This window comes from Alligator mississippiensis, chromosome 1 (assembly GCF_030867095.1).
Source record: "Alligator mississippiensis isolate rAllMis1 chromosome 1, rAllMis1, whole genome shotgun sequence".
NCBI classification, from domain to species: domain Eukaryota; kingdom Metazoa; phylum Chordata; order Crocodylia; family Alligatoridae; genus Alligator; species Alligator mississippiensis.
In genome coordinates, this window is record NC_081824.1 from 95861143 (window position 1) to 95881981 (window position 20839).

Sequence of the window (20839 nt, forward strand, 5' to 3'; positions counted from 1 at the left end):
GCCCTTTACACACTGAATGAATCAAAGAGGCATAAGCTTTTGTAAGTAACAGCCACCTAATGAAATGAGCTGTTGCTCATGAAAGCTTAAGCATCTCTGACTTGGTTAGTCTATAAAATGTTCCTCTCCCCTGCTTTCTGCCTGAATTCAGACTAACACAGCTACCTACTTCTCTTTCATCCTACTACAGCCCTTGATAATTCTCTCTCCAGGCTATGTATACTTTTTAGATAATTGCAGACTGTTTTGTCACTTAGCCAAATGGCACATACTTCTTTCAATTTTTTCCTCAGAATCACCCTCTTAACGCTAGGATTTTGTTTTATTTTTTGGAATTTGAATCTGAAATTTTAAATCTGCCCATTTTCCTGCGGAAAGGGTACCAGCAGTATATGTTGAACGGTAAATGTGCTCTCACCAGAGTCTAACAGAGGGAAAATAGTTCTTTCTGGCTCTTCAGTGTCTCTTCACACAGAGCCCAAAATTGCACTGATTTTTCCTACTGTAACCCTGAAAAGAACTACAGGGATGTTTGCCTTTTCACTCTAAATGGGTTGGATCCAATATCCACCAAAGTCAGGCTTCCATTGATTTGAATGAGCTTCGGATTAAGCCCTAAATCTTGATTTTCCGTTTTAAAGAAGAAAATCAAGGAGGAAAACTGTCTTTACATTCCCTAAATATCCCAGGTTCCTTGAGACATTTAATACGAAATGCCAGAACAAACTTTTGGTTAAGGTTGTGTTCGTTTCTGATTTTCTAATGACTTATTTAGGGTGAAGAGTCCAAGTAGCCACAAATTAATGCTGCTGACACAGTAGCAGAAACAAAGCAATATACTTTAAATAACAATCAGACCTGTGACAACGGGCAGAGTAAATGGTTACATGAGATAAGACTACTGCCATCGGGGGAACTTTAAAACACTACACACCATTAGGGCTGAGCCTGAAGCATAAGAATTCTTTCCTAACAATGCACTAAATATTTTTTATTGAGTTTCAGTTAAAAGCATCCATTTATTTTGTGACTTCATACATTCCCAGGATTCACTGGCTTTAGTTATTCACAAATTGCTTTTCATGACTCACTACTCCTGGTTTGCTATTGGCTTCCCTTACAGACACACAAGTAATTACCTGGAAATTTGATAAGAAACTGCAGTGTAAGCACATGGACACTGTTCTGGTTTCAAGAAAAATCATAAAAAATGACAAAAATTCAAGAGTGCACTAGCACATAGGGCTCCCAAGAGTGGAGACAGAAATGTTGGACAATCCAAGAATGTATTTGCTCTTTTATTTCCCAACTTGCGTGTCTCTTATCCAAACATTAGCCTAGACAGTGACCATGGCACCTGCTCCCCTGTGCCTGTAGATAAGCCCTGAATATCCAAAGAGATCCAAACATAAATAGCTAGGGACAGAAGTTACACATAAACTGGTTTAAGTGATTGGAAACCGGTAACAGAACAGAAGTTCAGTACACGTAAACTGCTTTCAAAACGGCCAAAAACTTTAAGATAAACCTGGCTGGATGAAGTATCAAACTTAACTGATTTAGGTTAAACTGGTTTATGGAACTTCTGTCCCAGATCCCCTCCTCATTCAAGTTAACTCTCAGTCCCCCAGCATCCCAGGTGGCTTTGCAGCCCTGGGCTGTGCTGTCTGCTCCCAAAGCTGTCAGAGCTGAGGCAGTAAAGCCTCAGCTCCCTAGCCTGCTTCCTGCCTGTCAGCCTAGCAGGGTATGGGGAGAGGAACAGTCCATCCTAGCCCTGGTCAGTAAAGCAAGGGGAGGAAAAGCCCTGACAGAGGGGGCTTTTTGCTTCCCCCCTGCAGTCCAGAAGGCCCGGTTGGGATTGCCCCAACCCTGCCCCCTCCTCAGCTGTCCACTTCCAAGAGGCAGGGGGGAAGGGGCAGTGGAAAACCACTCCCCCCCTCTGCAATGGACCCACAGTTAGGGTCTTCCAGGCTGGGGGGAAAAGCACCTTCCCCAGCCTCCACCTCTTAGTTGAGGGCTGAGGAGGGGGTGAGGCTGGGGGAATCTCAGCCTGGCTCTGAGCTGGGGGTGGGGGGTCCAAAAGCCACTGGTGAGTACTCCCCCCACACCCCAGCACCAGGCAGACCTGAGCTGGGGTTCTGATGCTGGGCCAGGGGGTGCATTTCCACTCCCCTCTGCCCCACCCTGCCCCACCCCTCAGAGATGGACGGCTGGGAAAGGGGCGGGGCTGGGGTGATCCAAGCCCAGGTCGAAGCTGCAGGGGCAAAAAAAGCCACCCCCAGCGAGTGCTTTTCCCCCTGTGTTAGACAGACCCCAGCTGGTGGGGGCTAGTGGCAGGTCAGGGGGGTGCATTCCCACCCCCTATCTCCCAGCCTCTTGGAGGTTGGGAAAAGGCAGGGTCCCAACCTGGATCTGGCCTGGGGGGGAAGCAAAAAGCCCCCCAGTGGGGGCTTTTCCTGTGCTGCACAGACCCCAGCGGGGGGGGGGGGGGGGGGGGGGGGGCAATATTGGCCTGGTGGTGCACTTCTCCCCCCAAAAAAAGTGGGGGCTGGAAAGAGATTGGCTGCTGAACACCCCCCCCCCAACCTCGTCAGCAGTAGAGGGTAGAGCCAGCAGACAATCAGACCTAGACTATCACCGAGCTGGACTCTGTAGCCTTAGAAACACCCCAAGGCTCCTGGCATGCAGGCTTCTGCCTCTCTTGCCACCTGAACACCGGACATCATTTCAGTTTGTTACTAGTTCAATCTTAGCTTAGATTGCTAGACAGCTTAGAAAAAATAATTGAGTCAATTTTGCCTTGGGCTTTTTGAATCTCTGTACTTAGCCAATGCAAATGCCTCCTCTCAAATAATTTAACTGTAAATGTTTCTGTTTGTTTGTTTTTAAACAGGCACCAGTCTAATTATTGCACAGACAAAAATTTTGCTTGAACAAAATTCCCAGAAACTCCCCATGTGAAACAGGACAGGAACAACACTGAAGGAAGGCAGGGAGATTTTTAAAGTTAAAAGAATGGAAGGGGGGGGGGATGTTTTCAATTGTTAATTGGAATGGGGCTTTGTAAAGTATTTCATGAAAATGTTTTGCATTAGCTTATTTATGCAGTCATGGAAAACATTCCACTTGCATTCAGCAAAAAAAAAATGAAAACCTGAATGTCAGAGTATTTACTTTGATGTACTCTTAATAAACAGCAGCTTGTTGGAGTCGTTATGCAACATACAGCTTCTTCACTTCCATTTCGAATACAGGGAAAAATAAATTGAATTATGTAAACTGAGTTGGCTTATTCCGATACTTCATAAATAGGACATGATAGAACACTGAACACTGTTAAGCAAATAAAGGATTTAGTTTCACTGGCTGAAATTCAACTCATACCTTCAATCAATATGCTAACTTCATAAGGGGAGTTACAGGGATATCAGTGAATGGGAAACAGTATAGCATCCATCCTGCTCATAATGCATGCAGAGACCCCAATCAAGTTCTATGTAATATATGTGCGGCCATTGGAACAACATAACTAAAAACTCATTAGCCACACCACTCTACCTTCCCTACACGTCGAGGCACGCACCATAGCTGCCTTCCATCTGCACAGTAAAGCTACAGGGTTCTGCTGTGCGGGGTGGTTTTCATAGTCCTGCTATGCATTGGTGACTTCCTCCCAATTTACACAGAAATTACAGGGTACAATCTTCCTTTTCATTCTGCATCTTCTACCCATTCTAAATAGCTGCAGTAGCAAATCAGTAAGTCTTACAAGTTCCATATGCTTTTTCTGGATAGAACTGCTAATCACTTGCACAGGAAAAAAAAAATTCTAAAATCTAAATAAACATTTTGATGTCTATATGAAAGGAAAATCCTCTCTGTTCAGATGCCATTTTACTAAGACAGGAACAATATGACTAAGCAGCAGATGACTAAGTGGCAGAAAAATGCTTTGCTCTGCATTTATCTTCAGAATAGTTGAATCAGGAGAGTTGAAGTTAAAAAAAAACAACAAAAAAACAAGGGAAAAAAGGAACAGAAAAAGGCACCTCATACTTTGTCATAATTTACAGTGACAACCTCTATTTGCTGTTTGGTTGGCTAAGCCTGCATGAGATGACCTCCTCAGTTGGGTATGTCTATTTCTTTAAAAAAAACAAAAATGAGCAGAACTAGCTGCAGGCACCAATGAATATTAGCATTTTAATTCTGGCTAGTCCACTCTCTGAAGGCAAAATTCATCTGGAAGCATGCAATCTGCCTGTCAGGAGTTCTCGGAAGTGTGCTTTGGCACAAGTAATTAAAGACCTGAAGAACTGAGATGTCTTTTACAGCTCTAAATAGAGAGATTAGGCAAATCCAAAAAAGCAGACCTGCCCAGTTCAAACCAGGATGCTTTTACTACTGATGTCTAATAAAGATGAGTGACCCCGTAAACATAAACAACACTTTCACCATCTCTTCTGCTCTTATGGTAGTTGTAAATGTTTTCTTGGGACTATAAAATGCATTGTATTAAGGATACACTGCTCAAACTCAGCGGACTGCTTCAGGGTAAAAGACACAAGTAACCACAGTCATCAACTAACTATTATTAAAAAGCCCTAAAGAGAAAGAGAGGGAAAAAGCATTAAAAATGCACAGCTGGTGAGTTAAAAATCAAGGAAGCTGCTGCCAATAAAATTAAAAAGCACTATAGAAAAGCATATCTCACAATAGATTACATTATAATTTTTTGTGAAGAGAGAGGCTCAGCTAAGAGAGCATTGTGGGGATGACAGACAAAGCTCAAAGCCCTTCAAGAAGCAGGAAGGAAGCTTATGAAGTTTTCCTAGCACTTAACCCTTGAGTTACAAATACACCTAGAATTCTCACCTTCTGGTGTCCAAATTCATTTAAGATTGTACCAAGCTTTTTTGTATTGCTGCGCAGTCTATGAGCAGCAATCACGGGGTTAGGATCTCTCCAGTCAATGGACAGACGATGGTACCAGAGATGTTGTCCCTCCTGAATGTGTGCTGATTTGATACTAGGATCAAAACGATGCACCTCACATCTGCTGCTGGCCATGCTGATCTCAAACTGGTTATCATCACTTCCCAGTCTGCAAAAAAACAAGAAGTTATTAGTATAACTGTAAAAAAATGTCTCACAGTTGTAAAATTCCAGTTGTTCACTTGAGGAGTGGGAATACTTCTACCTATTGGCTTTTAAAGTAGAGCAGAGAAAATACTTTTTCAAATTGTAAACTGTTTGTATGTATGCACAGTACTTAGCAAATAGGGCCAGGAGTCTGACTAGATCATTGGAAGTAAAAACATAAATAAAACTACCACCCACTATCACTTTGGTTGGAGACTAGCAATCAATAACTGTGATTTAAGAAAGGAAGAAATGTACAGATGTCTTTATTATCCCCAATGGGACAGGCATAAGTGACTTTCAGAGTATTTTTAGAATTTTTTTTTATAGAATTCCATAGAGTTTATTTATAGAAAATAAATATTTCAGTGCGGGAGGGCAGGGATTAAATTCACTGTAATGTACGAGTAACAGATTAACAAGGTGCATGTGAGGCCAGAAGCAAGCAATCTGTAACCAAATGCCCTGAAACGTAACAATATTCCCAGGGAGCTGGCTTCCTAAAACCCACCTCATTTTTTCAATAAAGAATATGGTACTTCATTTCAGGAGTAATTCAAGACCGCAGTTCTGCCATCAACAAATATACTTGGGAGTATAGATGTATTCTTCACTTTTTCATTCTGCCTCCTCCCACAACAAAATTATAATAGATTATTTTAGCTACCAATGCACATATTCCTATAGTCCACTCTGATAATCACAGTGTTACCAGAATGATAAATACATTTAAAATTAGGTTTGGCAGAATTTGATTCTTTTTAATTTTGACGGCTAAAATGGATGTTTATTTTTAACCATTTATTTTGATTTTTATCAATTTAAATTTTCAGGACTGTGCAAAATTAGGGGCAATGGGGGGCAGCCAATTTAGTAATGACAGTATACTGTTAAAAGCTTTATAAAAGCACATGTCAAAATATAAAAAGTAAATATCTATAAATTAATAAAGCATACTGGTTTAAAATTATTCTGTTCATTTGATAGTACATGCATACCAGGCTGGAGCCTTTGCCCTCATGGAACTGAGTGCAGGGGAAAGGGCTGGGATAGGGGCTGCAGGCAGGGGCTATGGAGGCAGTTACTGTGGGAGGAGACTCATCAGGGAACTCCTAGCTGTCAAATGCGGCTGAATTCCTCAAGTCCCACGCTGCACTGTGACAGGGCACTGCTGGTGCCTGCCACTTTAAGGGCTGAGTCAAGCAGCCAGCAGGTGCCTGATTGTGGCAGCCATTTTAGAACACTGGCTGCCTATATAAACACAGGAGTTAGATACTGCTAGCCAGGTAGAAATATTGCCTGGCTGAGCTGCATAGAACATCTAGCAGGTAGGAGCTGGAGGCTGTTGGTCCTGGGCATGACCTAAAACTGCAACATACTGGGGAAGGGTGGCCTGGGGGGGGGCTTCTGGTTGTGTGGGAGTCCCCAGGAAGTGCCAGGCCAGTTACCTCTGCAGTGAAAGGTGAGGAGGGATGCCTTAACCCCAGCCCCCATCTTTGGGTGGGCTTTAGAGGCAGTTGTGGGAGTAGCGGGGCTAAGCATGGCAAGCAGAGTGCCACCTGAGCCCAGTGGGGATGTGAGATCCCGGAGACCCCAGAGGGGGTAGTGTGTGGCCCTGCACAGAGTAGGGCTGAATGGGAGGAGGCCTGAAAGGCTGTGAATTATGGGGGCTGAGTAGGGCTGAACAAGGAGTAGACCTGAGGGCAGTCCTGGGGGTGCATGGAGTAGGGCTGAACTGGGAGTAAGCCTGAAGGGCAGCACAAGGGCCAGCCCTGTGAATAGTTCATCATGAAGATGAGAAGACCCCAGGATGGGGTGTGGTGTAGAGGCTCTAGAGGGGGCATAGTAGGAACCCCATGTGTGGGGTAGAGGCCAAGGCATAGTTGTGCATGCCTAGGGCTGTAGTTTGGGCCAGAGGCCAAGTAGGGGGCTCAGCCAGAGAGTGAGGGGTGACTCCTGACCCCGGTAAGTCCTCTGCTGCAAGGAGGTGGAGGTGTGGGATGAAAGTAAGACCAGTATTTGAACACAATGACCTGCTGCTCCAGCAGTCCCAGTGAGACCCGGGAGCACCAGTCATGGTGCAGAGTATGATTACAACATGTGGATGCCATCTGTGAGGAATGGGCTGTGATATAGGGGAGGTCGGAGCTGCAGAATGCACCCCCTGGCATTGGGGCATGTAATGGGCAGTCTCCCGCATTTACCATCCGTTTATGGAAACAGTAAAGTTGTGGCAGGTGAGACAGGGTGGATTACCCCATAGAGACAGGTGGGCAGGCCAGCACGAGACCAGGCCCTGAGTGTGCCCCCTGTCACACACTAGGAGGCAGTGGCTGCCCAGCAAGCAGTCCCCTGCTCCCCACAGCCCCTTAAGGGGTGACACCCACCTGGCAGGCACCAGCAGAGGGGCTGCCTGGCCCCTTGACAGCCATAGCCTCCCACCCCTCTGGGCAGTGAAGAGGCAGTGGCTGGGCCCCAGGGGCACCCCCGCACACCCTGCCCTGAGCATGCAGGGGCTGCACGGGTCTGGGCAGGAATTTGGTGCCCAATCCCTGGCTGGAACCTGGGCAGAGTAAGTGACTGACAACACCAGGCTCCCAGCTACCAAGAGCCCTGCCCCTGTTGTGGGGTGGGACCCCACAACAATGTCCCTTTTTTTTTTTTCTGACATACTTGGTATACATTCCAATTATCACTGATAAGCATATTTTTGTCAGTCCATGAGTGTGAGGTGAAATCAAAGTCTTATCGCCATTTAGCAATAAAAATCAAATCCTGCCAAGCCTATTTAAAATGCATACATAACAGCCTTTTAAAAGCCTGGCATATTTCCTACTGTTTCTAGTGCCTGCCATTTGTTTAATTAATCTTTTATAGTGCTAGGGACACTAACCTCTATGCCCATCAGCAAAGATAGGACTCAAGGATCTTCAGCTCCAAAAAATTAAGCCACCCCCATAGTGCTGGAACTGCAGATCTTTCTTTCTGTGGGTCACTCACTAGAAGGTGATATGCACACACACTTAGAGCCAAACTATTGCTAGCACTGCACAGACACTTGAAAAGAAGGATGCATCCCCATCTCCTCCATCACATAGAAGATTCCCACTTTCTCTGTCCTAGCTTAGATACATTGTGATGATTGAGGGCATGAGTAGCACCATACTGGTATTTAATTCCCAGTAGGATTAATGCCATAGCCCTCTTGTATGTTGTCAACACAAAGCCAGTCCAGGGGATAGCTCAGATTACCCTGGGTCTTACCACCCACAATGAAGCATTTCCATATTTTACACCCTTCAATCTTAGCTGACATGCTCTGATGTAACTTTAACATATTACATATACTGTAAAATCCCTGTTATCCAGGATTTTACTAACCAAAGTACTTGATCAACTGGAATTTTAGCGGTGGGATGCACATGGTGCTGCGCCCTGCTACTTTCCTGCCTGCTGAGCTGCTTTCTTACCTAACTTCATGCATGACATGCCCCCTCCCCCCCCCCCCCACCGCAGCAGCCTGTGGCTGGGCTGCCCTGGTGTTTGGGGGGGGGGGGGAGTGGTGCATGGCCAGAAGCCAAGAGGGACCCTTCCCCAGCACTAGCACCTCCCACCCTGCCCAGGGTCAGAGCCGAGAGCCCTGTGCCCACAAGCAGCAGCTCCAGCCCCTCAGGCCCGTGAGTGGCTGGGTGCAGCGCCCACCACAGAGAGCACGGTCAGGCTCTCCTGCCTGCCCCCAGCGTGGCTTGCAGCTCCCAGTACCTAGAGCAGGGCCGCAGCCAGAGCTGCCAGGGTGCAGCTGAGACCCGCCCACCCTGGGAGTGATTCCTGTGGCCCCTCCCACCCTGCCCGGGGTCAGAGCTAGGAGCCCCACACCCCATGTGGCTGCCACCACAGCCTCCCCACCCCACCCCCGACCTGGAAACTGGCACTCTTAGCTTACCAGCACCCCCCATTCCCCACTCATGCCAGTTAACAGGGATTTTACTGTACTTCCCTGCTCCTGTGTTCCCCAGCTAGACAATGCATGTCCAAAGCACCTAGGACTCACGGTGTTTCAAATGAGGCAGTACGGTCAGTCAGGCATTAATTTAAAATGAGGCTAGGATGGGGCTGCAAAACTACACATGCAGAACACTGGGAACAGCATCTAGCATCTTAAGTCACTAGTGGTTACTGCAATTGCATATCATACTAGGAAATCTTGTCCTCAAAGCAAAAATGGCAACTTACATCTTGATAGCTAGAGCAGCTTAAATTAATTTCAAAGGGCCTCTGGAGAGTTTAGGCACTACTCACTTGCATATTTCACATATTAAATATGTACCATTTCCCACCTCTCAGCATGGCCATCTCAAATGCAGAACATACCAATATGTTTTCTTAAATTTTTAATGAAGCATAGGTTTAATGCAGGGTTGTCCCTTTTACACTCAAACTGAATTTTTGCCTTTGTGCTACATTCCCCCTCAGTGGAGGACCTGCTTCACATGAAACAGCTGTTCCTCATCTGCACTTTATAAAATGCATTAGAGAAAAGAACATTTAAAAGAGATTTTTGTCTTGCTTGGAACAAAATTGCTTTTCTCCCCATCAAACTAAAGGACATCTGACAGAAGAATTAAATAATAATTAGCTGCAAAGATTATATAGGGAATATGAGGGAATTAAGACTGCTTCTCTTTAACCTTAAGTGTGTGGGTTTTGGATTTTTTGTAATTGCTTCATTGACTCTGCATCTTGGTTAGTTATATGCTACGTACATGCATCTCATGAGGCTAGACCAGCAAATAACTTGCATGGGGCAGTATTTTATAGGGCAGGAAAAAAAAATACACTTGTGAAAAATTCACACGTGTCTACATTTTGTTCTGATATTAAAATTATATCATGTTCACTTGAAATGTGTCGTGTACATTCTTGAGGAAAATAAGCAGCAAAAAGATTCATAGATTCATAGACGCTAGGGTCAGAAGCGACCTTAATAGATCATCGAGTCCAACCCCCTGCATAGGCAGGAAAGAGTGCTGGGTCGAGATGACCCCAGCTAGATGCTTATCTAACCTCCTCTTGAAGACCCCCAGGGTAGGGGAGAGCACCACCTCCCTTGGGAGCCCGTTCCAGACCTTGGCCACTCGAACTGTGAAGAAGTTCTTCCTAATGTCCAGTCTAAATCTGCTCTCTGCTAGCTTGTGGCCATTATTTCTTGTAACCCCCGGGGGCACCTTGGTGAATAAAACCTCACCAATTCCCTTCTGTGCCCCCGTGATGAACTTATAGGCAGCCACAAGGTCGCCTCTCAACCTTCTCTTGCGGAGGCTGAAGAGGTCCAGGTGCCCCAGTCTCTCCTCATAGGGCTTGGCCTGCAAGCCCTTAACCATATGAGTGGCCCTTCTCTGGACCCTCTCCAGGTTATTCACATCCCTCTTGAAGTGCGGCACCCAAAATTGCACGCAGTATTCCAACTGCGGTCTGACAGCGCCCGATAGAGGGGAAGTATCACCTCCTTGGATCTGTTTGTCATGCATCTGCTGATGCACGATAAAGTGCCATTAGCTTTTCCGATGGCTTCGTCACACTGCCGACTCATGTTCATCTTGGAGTCCACTAGGACTCCAAGATCCCCTTCCGCTTCCATTCCACCAAGCAGGTCATTCCCTAGGCTGTAGGTATGCTGGACGTTTTTCCTCCCTAGGTGCAGCACTTTACATTTCTCCTTGTTGAATTGCATTCTATTGTTTTCTGCCCATATGTCCAACCTGTCCAGGTCTGCTTGTAGTTGTTCCCTGCCCTCCGGCGTGTCCACTTCTCCCCACAGTTTTGTGTCATCCGCAAACTTGGACAGAGTACACTTCACTCCCTCGTCCAAGTCGCTGATGAAGACATTGAAGAGTATCGGTCCTAGGACCGAGCCCTGCGGGACTCCACTGCCCACGTCCTTCCAGGTCGATACCGACCCATCCACTACGACTCTCTGGGTTCAACCCTCTAGTGTAGGAGGAATGCTTTCTCTCTGGGTAAGAGCTCAGAACTCAGTTAATTTTCTTCTACAAGGAAAATTTTTTGGTCACAGACTCACTTTCTCAGGAGTCTGGGCTCAACCAGGGTTCGCCTGGTTGAGCCCAGACTCTTTGCGGGGGGGATCTGCAGCACTGGCAGGAGCCACCATCCCTGCCACCATCATCTGAGGTGTGGGGCAGGCCAGGGGTGGGGCTTTCATCTCTTATGGGGAGTTCTCATCTATTATGTGGGGGCTCAACCCCCCTGAGCTACCCTGTAATTCGAACCCTGGGCTCAACCTCCACCTAATCCAAAACTCACTCAAATCCAAGGAAAAATTCCCTCTCACACTGGCAGGCTTTAGATCAGCCCTTACACTACTTGTTCTATCTTCATTACTGAAGAATTACACACAAATGCATTTCTCATTTCTTTTCACCTCCGAAAGTTTTACTCGCTGTTAAGTCTATAGTACCAAAATCATAGACGAAGTGTGACAGTTCAGAGAAATAGCAATGAGAGAGAGGTTCTCTCACTATACCACCACTCAGAAACTGGCCCAGGACAATAGGGGCAAGTTTTATTAACTGACATATGTTTGATGATTTATGCAAAATGAGCTAATGGTTAGTCTAGCTCTCAGCTAGCATCCTCACACTGGCAGCACCAGCAATTTAAAGGGCAATGACTGAATCGATTCAGTAGACTAAACTGTGTGGTCTTCCCTGCAGGAGGACTATATTGATAGGCTAGCATGTTGAGTTTGCTGCTTCTGAAGTTCTTGCTCTGTTGAGAGAAGACTTTAATTTCAATTGTTGTTAATATGGTATCCTTGGGAGAACACTAAACAGGCTAAAACATTTTAAAAGAAGGCCACAATTGTGTTTATTATTCATCATCACCTCTGCAAGTGCTCTGAGACTATCAAGACAATTCATTGGCAAATACTGTCTTGTATTAAAAGGCTCAATTCCTGAGCTAGGGGTTGTATAAATAACTGGAGCGGTATAAATAATTTGTTTGAAGTAATTGGTAATTGTGCAAGAAGCCCATGCTTAGAGCAGGAAGCTTTGTACTTTGTACAAGCTGTATTTTAAAGAAACGTTACTGAGGGTACAGGAACAAACCATCCCAATGTATAGAAAGAATAACAAAGGTGGCAGGTGACCAGCTTGGCTTAGTAGAGAACTCTTCGGTGAGCTTAAACACAAAAAGGAAGCTTACAAGAAGTGGAAGATTGGACAAACAACTAGGGAGGAGTATAAGAATATTGCTTGGACATGCAGGGATGAAGTCAGGAAGGCCAAAGCACAACTGGAGTTGCAGCTAGCAAGGAAGGTGAACAGTAACAAGAAGGGTTTCTACAAATATGTTAGCAACAAGAGGAAGTTCAGGGAAGGTGTGGGCTGCTTATTGAATCAGAGAGACAACTGAGTGACAGACTATGAGGAAAAGGCTGAAGTACACAATGCCTTTTTTACCTCAGCCTTCACAGGCAAGGTCAGCTCCTGGACTACTACGCTGGGCAGCACAGTTTGGGGAGGAGGTGAGTAGCCCTCAGTGGTGAAAGAACAAGTTACGGATTATTTAGAAAAGCTGGATGTGTACAAGTCAATGGGACTGGATGCAATGCATCTGAGGATGCTGAGGGACTTGGGTGATGTGAATACAGAGCTACTGACCACTATCTTTGAAAACTGTTGGTAATTGGGGGAGGTTCCAGACAATTGGAAAAGGACAAATGTAGTGCCCATCTTTAAGAAAAGGAAGAAGGAGGATCCAGGGAACTCCAGACCAATTAGCCTCACCTCAGTCCCTGGAAAATTCCTGGAGCAGGTTCTCAAAGAATCCATTTGTGGCTGCTGTGCTGGGGCCCTACGTGGTGGCATGGATCCCACCTGGCCTGATGGCACATGAACCAGGAGCCACAGGGAGTCACCTGCCATCGGGCCTGGCCTGATGGCACATGCCTCTCGCCTGCGGTGCTGCAAGCCCCATATGCTGACAGAGCCAGCCTGGTCTTGTCCTTGACTTCAGGAAAGCTGACTTTGACAAGCTCAGGAGGCTTCTCAGCGAGGCCCTAAAGGGCCACAGACCAAAGGAGAGGGGAGTTCACGATGAGTGGTTGCTCCTCAAGGGAGCAACCCTGGATGCGCAAGCAAAGTCCATCCCATCTCGGAGGAAAGGCAGCAAAAGGGCACAGCAGCCCCCTTGGCTCTCCAGGGAACTGGCGGACCTCCTGCGTCTTAAAATGAAAACCTACAAAGGACGGAGGACTGGAACCACCACCAAGGAGGAATACTCTGCTCTAGTCCGGACCTGCAGAGAGCAAACCAGGAAAGCCAAGGCTGCGATGGAACTCCAGCTAGCTACAAATATCAAGGACAATAAAAAGTCCTTTTTTTAGGTATGTGGGGAGCCGGAGGAAAAGCAAAGGACAACACTGGACCCCTGCTAAACCAGATGAGGCAATTGACAACCGATGCCCAGGAAAAAGCGAACTTGCTAAATGGGTACTTTGAGTCAGTTTTTCACCAGTCCCATGGGACACCCCTGCCCACTATGGGTCAGGGAGGCCCAAGTAAGGGAGATTCCTTGCCCTCCATCAAAGCTGACCTCGTGAAGGAACACCTTAATAGGCTGGATACCTTCAAGTCAGCTGGCCCTGACGGGTTACACCCAAAGGTACTCAAGGAGCTGGCAAGCATCATAACTCAGCCCCTGGCATGGATCTTTGATAACTCCTGGTGCTCTGGTGAAGTGCCCGAAGATGGGAAGAGGGCCAATGTCATGCTTATCTTCAAGAAAGGGAGGAAAGTAGATCCTGCAAACTACAGGCCCATCAGCCTGACCTCTATCCTGGGGAAGGTCTTGGAAAAGATTATCAAAGAGGCCATCCTTAACAGACTAGCTGAAGGCAATATCCTGAGGGATACCCAGCATGGGTTTGTTGTGGGCAGGTCTTGCTTGACCTATCTTATTTCCTTTTATGACCAGGTGACTTATCACCTGGACAAGGGGGAAGAGATTGACGTTGTATACCAAAGGGTGGTGGCTGACAGGAGCCAATCATCTTGGTACACGGTCACCAGTGGGGTCCTCAAGGCTCTGTCCTTGGGCCTATACTATTTAACATCCATATCAATGATGTGGACAATGGTGTCAGAAGCGGACTGGCCAAGTTTGCTGATGACACCAAACTCTGGGGTAAAGCATCCACAGCTGAGGAAAGAAGGGTGATCCAGGCAGATCTTGACAGGCTCATGAAATGGGTGGATGAGAACCTGATGGTGTTCAGCACTGAAAAATGCAAGTTCTCCCCACCTTGGGAGGAAAAACCTGCAGCATGCTTATAGGCTCAACAGTGCTATGCTGGCTAGCACCACAGATGAAAGGGACTTGGGGGTCATGCTTGACCACAAAATGAACATGAGACTTCATTGTGATGCTGCGGCTAGTAAAGCGAGCAAAACACTGGCTTGCATCCATAGATGCTTCTCAAGCAAATCCCAGGACATCGTTCTCCCATTGTTCTCCGCCTTGGTGAGGCGGCAGCTGGAGTACTGTGTCCAGTTTTGGGCTCCACAACTCAAAAAGGATGTGGAGAAGCTTGAGAGGGTGCAAAGGAGGGCCATGCCATGATCAGAGGTCAGGAAAACAGACCTTATGATGAGAGGCTGAGAGCCATGGGACTCTTCAGCCTGGAAAAGCGCAGGCTCAGGGGTGATAGGTGGCCACCAGATAAGTTTATTGGGGGTGCTCATCAGAATCTGGGGGAACATCTGTTCACCAGAGCACCCCAAGGGATGACAAGATTGAACGATCACTGCAACCGATTCAGGCTGGACATAAGAAAGAACTTCTTCACTGTCCGAGCCCCCAAGGTTTGGAATAGACTGCTGCCGGAGGCAGTTCAAGCACCCACTTTGAATGCCTTCAAGATGCATTTGGATGCTTATCTTGCTGGGATCCTATGATCCCTGCTGACTTCCTGCCCCTGGGGCAGAGGGCTGGACTCAGTGATCCTCCAGGGTCCCTTCCAGCTCAAATCTCTATGAAAACCAGTGGGCTGGGCCAGCGCCACGTGCAGCCTCTGGGACTCAGCCAAAGCCAGCAGTAGGGACTGCGTGCCATAAGGGAGAGGGAGCATGTGGCAGGGGGGCCCCATATACCACCCCCCCGACACACACACACACACACACACACACACACACACACTACCACCCCCACACAAACCCCATGCCTTTTCACAACCCCATCCCACAAACCTTACACCCCACATCCACATACATTTGTATATTGTGTGTAGGGGGTAAGACTATGTTGAGCTATTGTGCAATCACCTCTATATACGCTAGGCAAACACACAAAATCAGGACAAATATATATATTTTTTTTAAATAACATTAAAATATGTTATACTAAAAAACAAAACAAACATCTAATATATTTGGGGGGGGGGGGGTTCCAGTTGCAGGATGGCAGCCCCTCCCACCCCCAAAAGCAGTGCTTCCAGGGGCAAGGGGAGAGACTTCTGGTGATAAAGTTCAGGGAGTAGTGGGGGTAAGACTTCCGATCCCAATACGGCAATTGGGGCAGGCCCCCCCACCAAGGGGTGGGGTTACCCTAGACAGTGCACCAAAAGTCATTAAGCAGCTGTCCAGCTGAAATAATTGCCCACCTCTGAGCTAGACTGTTCTCAGTGGTGACACATGATAGAACAAGGAGCAAAGATCTCAAGTTGCAGCAAGCGGGGGTTTAGTTTGGATATTAAGAAAAATTTTCTCACTAGGAGGGTGGTAAAGCACTAAAACAGATTACCCGGAGAGGTGGTGGAACCTCCATCCTTAGAGGTTTTTAAGGCCTGGCTTGACAAAGCCCTGGCTGGAATAAAATAGTTGGGGATTGGATTAGATGGCATCCCTTCCAACCCTAATTTTCTATGATTCTATACGTCTCAATTCATTTCCTTAACCTCTATCTTCTCCTAATAGAGCTACCACTTAACATTTTACTGCATTATTTTTCAGCAGGCAATTCATTGCCATGTTGATGGTAAGAAAGGGAAGGACTACAAAAGTTCATATTCATAGACACTTATAGAAGGAACAGCTTTTACTAAAAACACATTCCACAACAATAACATAAGACCTGAGGAAGGGCTTTTGTGTCTCAAAGCTTATCTAACCTCTCTTCCAACTACAGAATTGGTCCAATAAAAGATTTTACCAAACAGACATTTTTCTTGGATATTCCCTGGACCACCACAACGACAACACTATGGCCCTACTACAATAAGAGGCCAACATATATTAAAAGGAACTATACAAAACCCACATGTTTTTAAAGATGAAATTTGTTGCAATTTGCTCCATGCTTTTAATGCGAAAGTATATTCAGGTAGAAATAGTTTTCTTTGTCTCCCAGAGGCAACACTCACCCCAATGAATAGAGACGGCATTGCTTGCTCTTGATTTGATGAATTAAACTGAACCTTTCATCAAGACAGATTGTCCAAGGCTTCTTAGTGGTTTCAGAATTACCTGTCAGGCTGTTCATGTTCATATTTTCACAGGAAGTCTGAAATCAGAAGAAGGAAATCTGTTGTTTCAGTATAATACTCTGTAATTTTCTCGTGGTTTATATTCTGGGGCGAAGGTGGAGATGAGTAAATTATTAAAATGGCATAATTATAAATTTGACAGGCAAACTGATCCATGACTAGAAAATCTGTTGTTTTTTCCATCCTTGTTCTACTTAGTGAAGGATGTAGTGGATCAGAAAAATCCCTTATAAGAACAATACAGATATGAAAGGCAAATAACTGAGCTAGAATAGGCATTAAATCTTGAGTTTATTTGCCAGAAAATAATTCACTTTAACTTAAAAAATCTATTTATTTTTCCTTTCAAACAATGGATTGCATTTGCATTGTTATGAGATATAATAGTTATGAGTTTTTCTTATTATATATGATTCACTATTCTATTTATATAGCACCATAGGTGTGCAAGGAAATTTTAGGCAAAAATAAAGTTAAAGTCTATATATAGAGTCTTGAATCTCAGTTTAAAAAAAAAAAAAAAAGTGTGCATATAAACATCCCCATACAGCAAAGCAGGTGCTTAATCAAGGGCTTAAGAGAATAGTGATGGATGTAAGCACGGGCTTTAAATTAAGCATGTGCTCCTTAAATGCTCTGAACAGGGGCCCTAAAATCTAAACTTGAAAGTGAAAGGTAATGATCAATTCCTCAGAAATCTGAATTGATTTTTTTTTTTTTTTACACAGAGTAGATACAAAAGGCAAAGCTGGACTTGTCTTCATTTTGCATCAAAGTGCACTAATTAATCTTGACTAACTAAGTGAAAGGACCTTCTAAGTGATATTCCACTCAGCATGCCCCACCACCACCATATAGACTTTTTAAATAAAGGGACTGTTAACTTTGAATGGTGGGAACTCTGAAGTTATCATATGGGAAGAACCTTGCTCTCAGCCAGGACCGCAGTCCAATGAAAGCCAGACTGTGCTGTGACTTTAGAAGGGCTTTAAGCCACCTTTTATGTCTTCCAAGATTCTGAGCTATTATTCCAGGGGAGGACAGGTGGCTGGCAGGTGGGTCTTCCCTGTGGGTTATCATACCCTGCCCAGAATCTCCAAAATACTATACACTGCAGCCATGCCCTTAGCACACCCATTACTCAACACACAGGTCCACTCTGACAATAACATTATGACACTGCTTGTGACAGGGTCCATGACACAGTCTTTTGCCTATTTGCTGAAGAAATACATCAAGGAATCCTTCTGTGTCCAGGTATGTGGCTTTTAGGGGTCACTTATCATGCTCTAGCCCCTGTAATCAGAATAAAGAAGCCAGAGCATGGTTAAGGATCTTACCCTTTCTTTAAAAGCAACATCTTGAATTGCTTCTAAAAACCAATATGAAGGCAGGGTAATTGTAATAACTGCTGCTATAAAGTTTCCAGTAGCCATTACTGCCCAATACAGGGGCAGGCAAAAAACAGCATGCAGGCCAAACACAGCTTGCCAGGGGACTAGATCCAGCCTGCAGCAGCCCCCACAGTGCTCCATTGGGGAAATGCCTTGCTCGCTCATGCCTGGGCAGCCTGTGCTGGGCTCCTACTCCTGGTTCTGATCTTGCCCCTGCCTCACCGCACTGCGCCAGGTGAGCAATTTCAGCTGGGCAGCTCCTGGTCACCTTCTCAGGAGCTGGAGCCTCCTGTGTGGTGGGGCAGGAGCAGCTTCCAGCAGGTTGTTTCTGGTACAGCTGCAGCCAGCTGGGTGCTGCTCTGTGTCCCTTGCCTCCAGCAGTAGCTCCTCCTCTTGCTCCTGCCACACCACATCGCACTGCTCCTGGTAGGTGCATGGGGCTCCAGCTCCAGATCCCAGAACTGGAAGCAGAGGGCACAGAGCAGCACCCAACCAAGCTGCAGGCATATGTGAGAGTGCAGCACAGGCTGCCCTGGTGCAAGCAGGTGGGGCTCAGCCCCATGCAGAGTGCTGCAGGGGCAGCATGGACTGCACTGCCCAGGGGAGCTCTCCTGCACATGCCTCCTGCCCTCCCCACCCCTCATCCACAGCAGGCTCCCAGGACCTTTCACCCAGACAGTGTGCACACACGCACACAGAACATGTGATCCCAGCCTCACCCACTCCTGAACACTGCTTCCTACATACAGAGTTTTGGTGAGTTGTTGCAGGGGCTGAGGGTGCTAATGCAACCCGCAACAGCTGATCAAAGCTCCCTAAGTGTCCCTTGAGCCCAAATAATTGCCCACCCCTGGCCTAATAGGCTGCTCCATCTGTATCAGCAGCAACTAACAAGTGGTCATGAAGACAACATCAGACAGATTACAGCACAGCAATCAAATTTGACGGCCATAATGGTATGGATCATTACTGAGTGATCCAAATCTGAGAGAAAAGGTTGCAAACGTCCGCTTAAAGACTGGAGAAAAGTCCTCCTCTACGCCAAGCACCAACCATGATTCCAAGAGAATCTGTGTATCCAGAAAAATGTTTTGACTGTGAAACTTCAAAATTGCCCTAGAAACAAACAAGAGCAATAACAACATCCTATGCATCTTCCCCAAATCATTATCATCACTTCCTCATCACTCTTGACTAAAAGTAGGAAAGTGCAGATGAAACCTCTAGAACCGATGAAATAAAACAACTGAATAAAGGCGTAGAATGGAAAATAGAATTCAGCCTTAGCTATCACTGGCACTACCCACATCATTTATATTATTACATTTGTTTCTAAATAGGCTTAAGCTTTAAAAGATCATTATCTGGAGAATTAACATTCAGGGAGCTCCAGGGTGAGGGGGCTTGGGGTTTTAGGGTTTGGTGTTGTTTTTTAACTGTTTAGCTCATAATTCCCATGGCAAGTTCACAAAAGCTTACATAGCTTCTCCTTTTGCTGTTCCCAGGATTTGCTAAGCCTTAATCAAGAACGTTGGGCTCCTCCTTCCCCTCCCTCCATTCAGCTACATAAAGTCATGAACAAGATGGCACTGCGATTAAAAAAACCACATAACTTATGGATGCTCATTTAAAACATAGGTAAAAATAATCTGTTGTAGATGGGAAATTCATTTTCTGCAAAGTAAATAGACTTTGTAATGCCATCAATGGATTGATTCACAAAATTATTAAGCCAGTACCAATGCCCAGCATTTGACAGCTCTTGGCAGCCTGGACCAGAGGAGCAGATGCCAGACTGGTAGGCAGGAGATTTGGGTTCTTTTTCCAGTTCAGCCAACAAACTGTAGAATGAACCTGGGCAAGTCACTTCACCTCATCATGCCTGCTAGACTGTGGAGAGGACTTCCTCCCCACCCTATCTTGTCTAATAAGGTTAGAAGTTCCTTGGCTAGAGACTCTCACGTTTACAAAGATCTGAAAGCAAGGGGCTTCAGTCTTGATTAGAGTTCTCAGTATCATCATATTATTAGGCTTACATATAACAATATATATTAAGCATGTGATGTTTCTCATGGCTATCTACTCTGAATATTGAAAATGCTTTCCCAGATCCAAACCTGGCTGAGTGCAGGAAACACATCATCTTCTCCCTATAAAAGGAACACAGGTCCTTACTGTAACAGAACAGGGAGTTCTACACAATCAGATTGTTTAGTTGAAACTTACTCAGCACATAGGAAAAATGAGCCCTGTCTGATTCCCTAGTCTGCAAATGTGATTACTTTTCTTGTAACATTCACACCCTTCATGGTGGTATCACTGTCAGTTATTAATTCAGTAGCATCTCTTAGGTCAGCAATGAGGGTGTCTCTCATTTCTTGATTTCACTTATGCCTGGGCCAAGGGTCAGTCACTCTGGGATCTAAACCTCTTGATTGGCTGTCAAAAACTCTAAACTCTCTACTAATTGATGTCCTTGTAGGTTTTGACCCAACTCGTGGAGTTTAGCAGACTCTGACACAGTCTATTAAATCAGGGAAATAAAGGCCATTTTCTGTGCTGTAAGCCTGCTTCTGCCTAAGCTTTTTAACTTGACAAAAGTGTAAGTAATTTGGGTTCATTGCTTATTGTCTTCACATGAATCTTCTTCACTCCTGTTCCCTCATTGCAGTTCATTTCTAGAAAGTGTTTGTGGCAGAGATGTTACCATATGAATAATTCAGTATTTCTAAATAAACAG

The 20839-nt window shown here is 45.6% G+C and overlaps 1 protein-coding gene across 2 annotated transcripts in view; it reads right to left on the minus strand.

Moving 5' to 3' along the window:
- METTL24 (methyltransferase like 24) overlaps positions 1 to 20839 on the minus strand; it is a 96845-nt gene that overhangs the window by 26878 nt on the left and 49128 nt on the right. The window contains exons 3-4 of one of the 2 annotated variants that reach the window (XM_019499881.2): positions 16583 to 16722; positions 4876 to 5104 (exon numbers count right to left, since the gene is read on the minus strand). In XM_019499881.2, the coding sequence (XP_019355426.2) occupies positions 4876 to 5104; positions 16583 to 16722 (369 nt within the window). The remainder of the gene's footprint in view (positions 1 to 4875; positions 5105 to 16582; positions 16723 to 20839) is intronic. The other variant, XM_059732844.1, reaches the window with a different exon arrangement.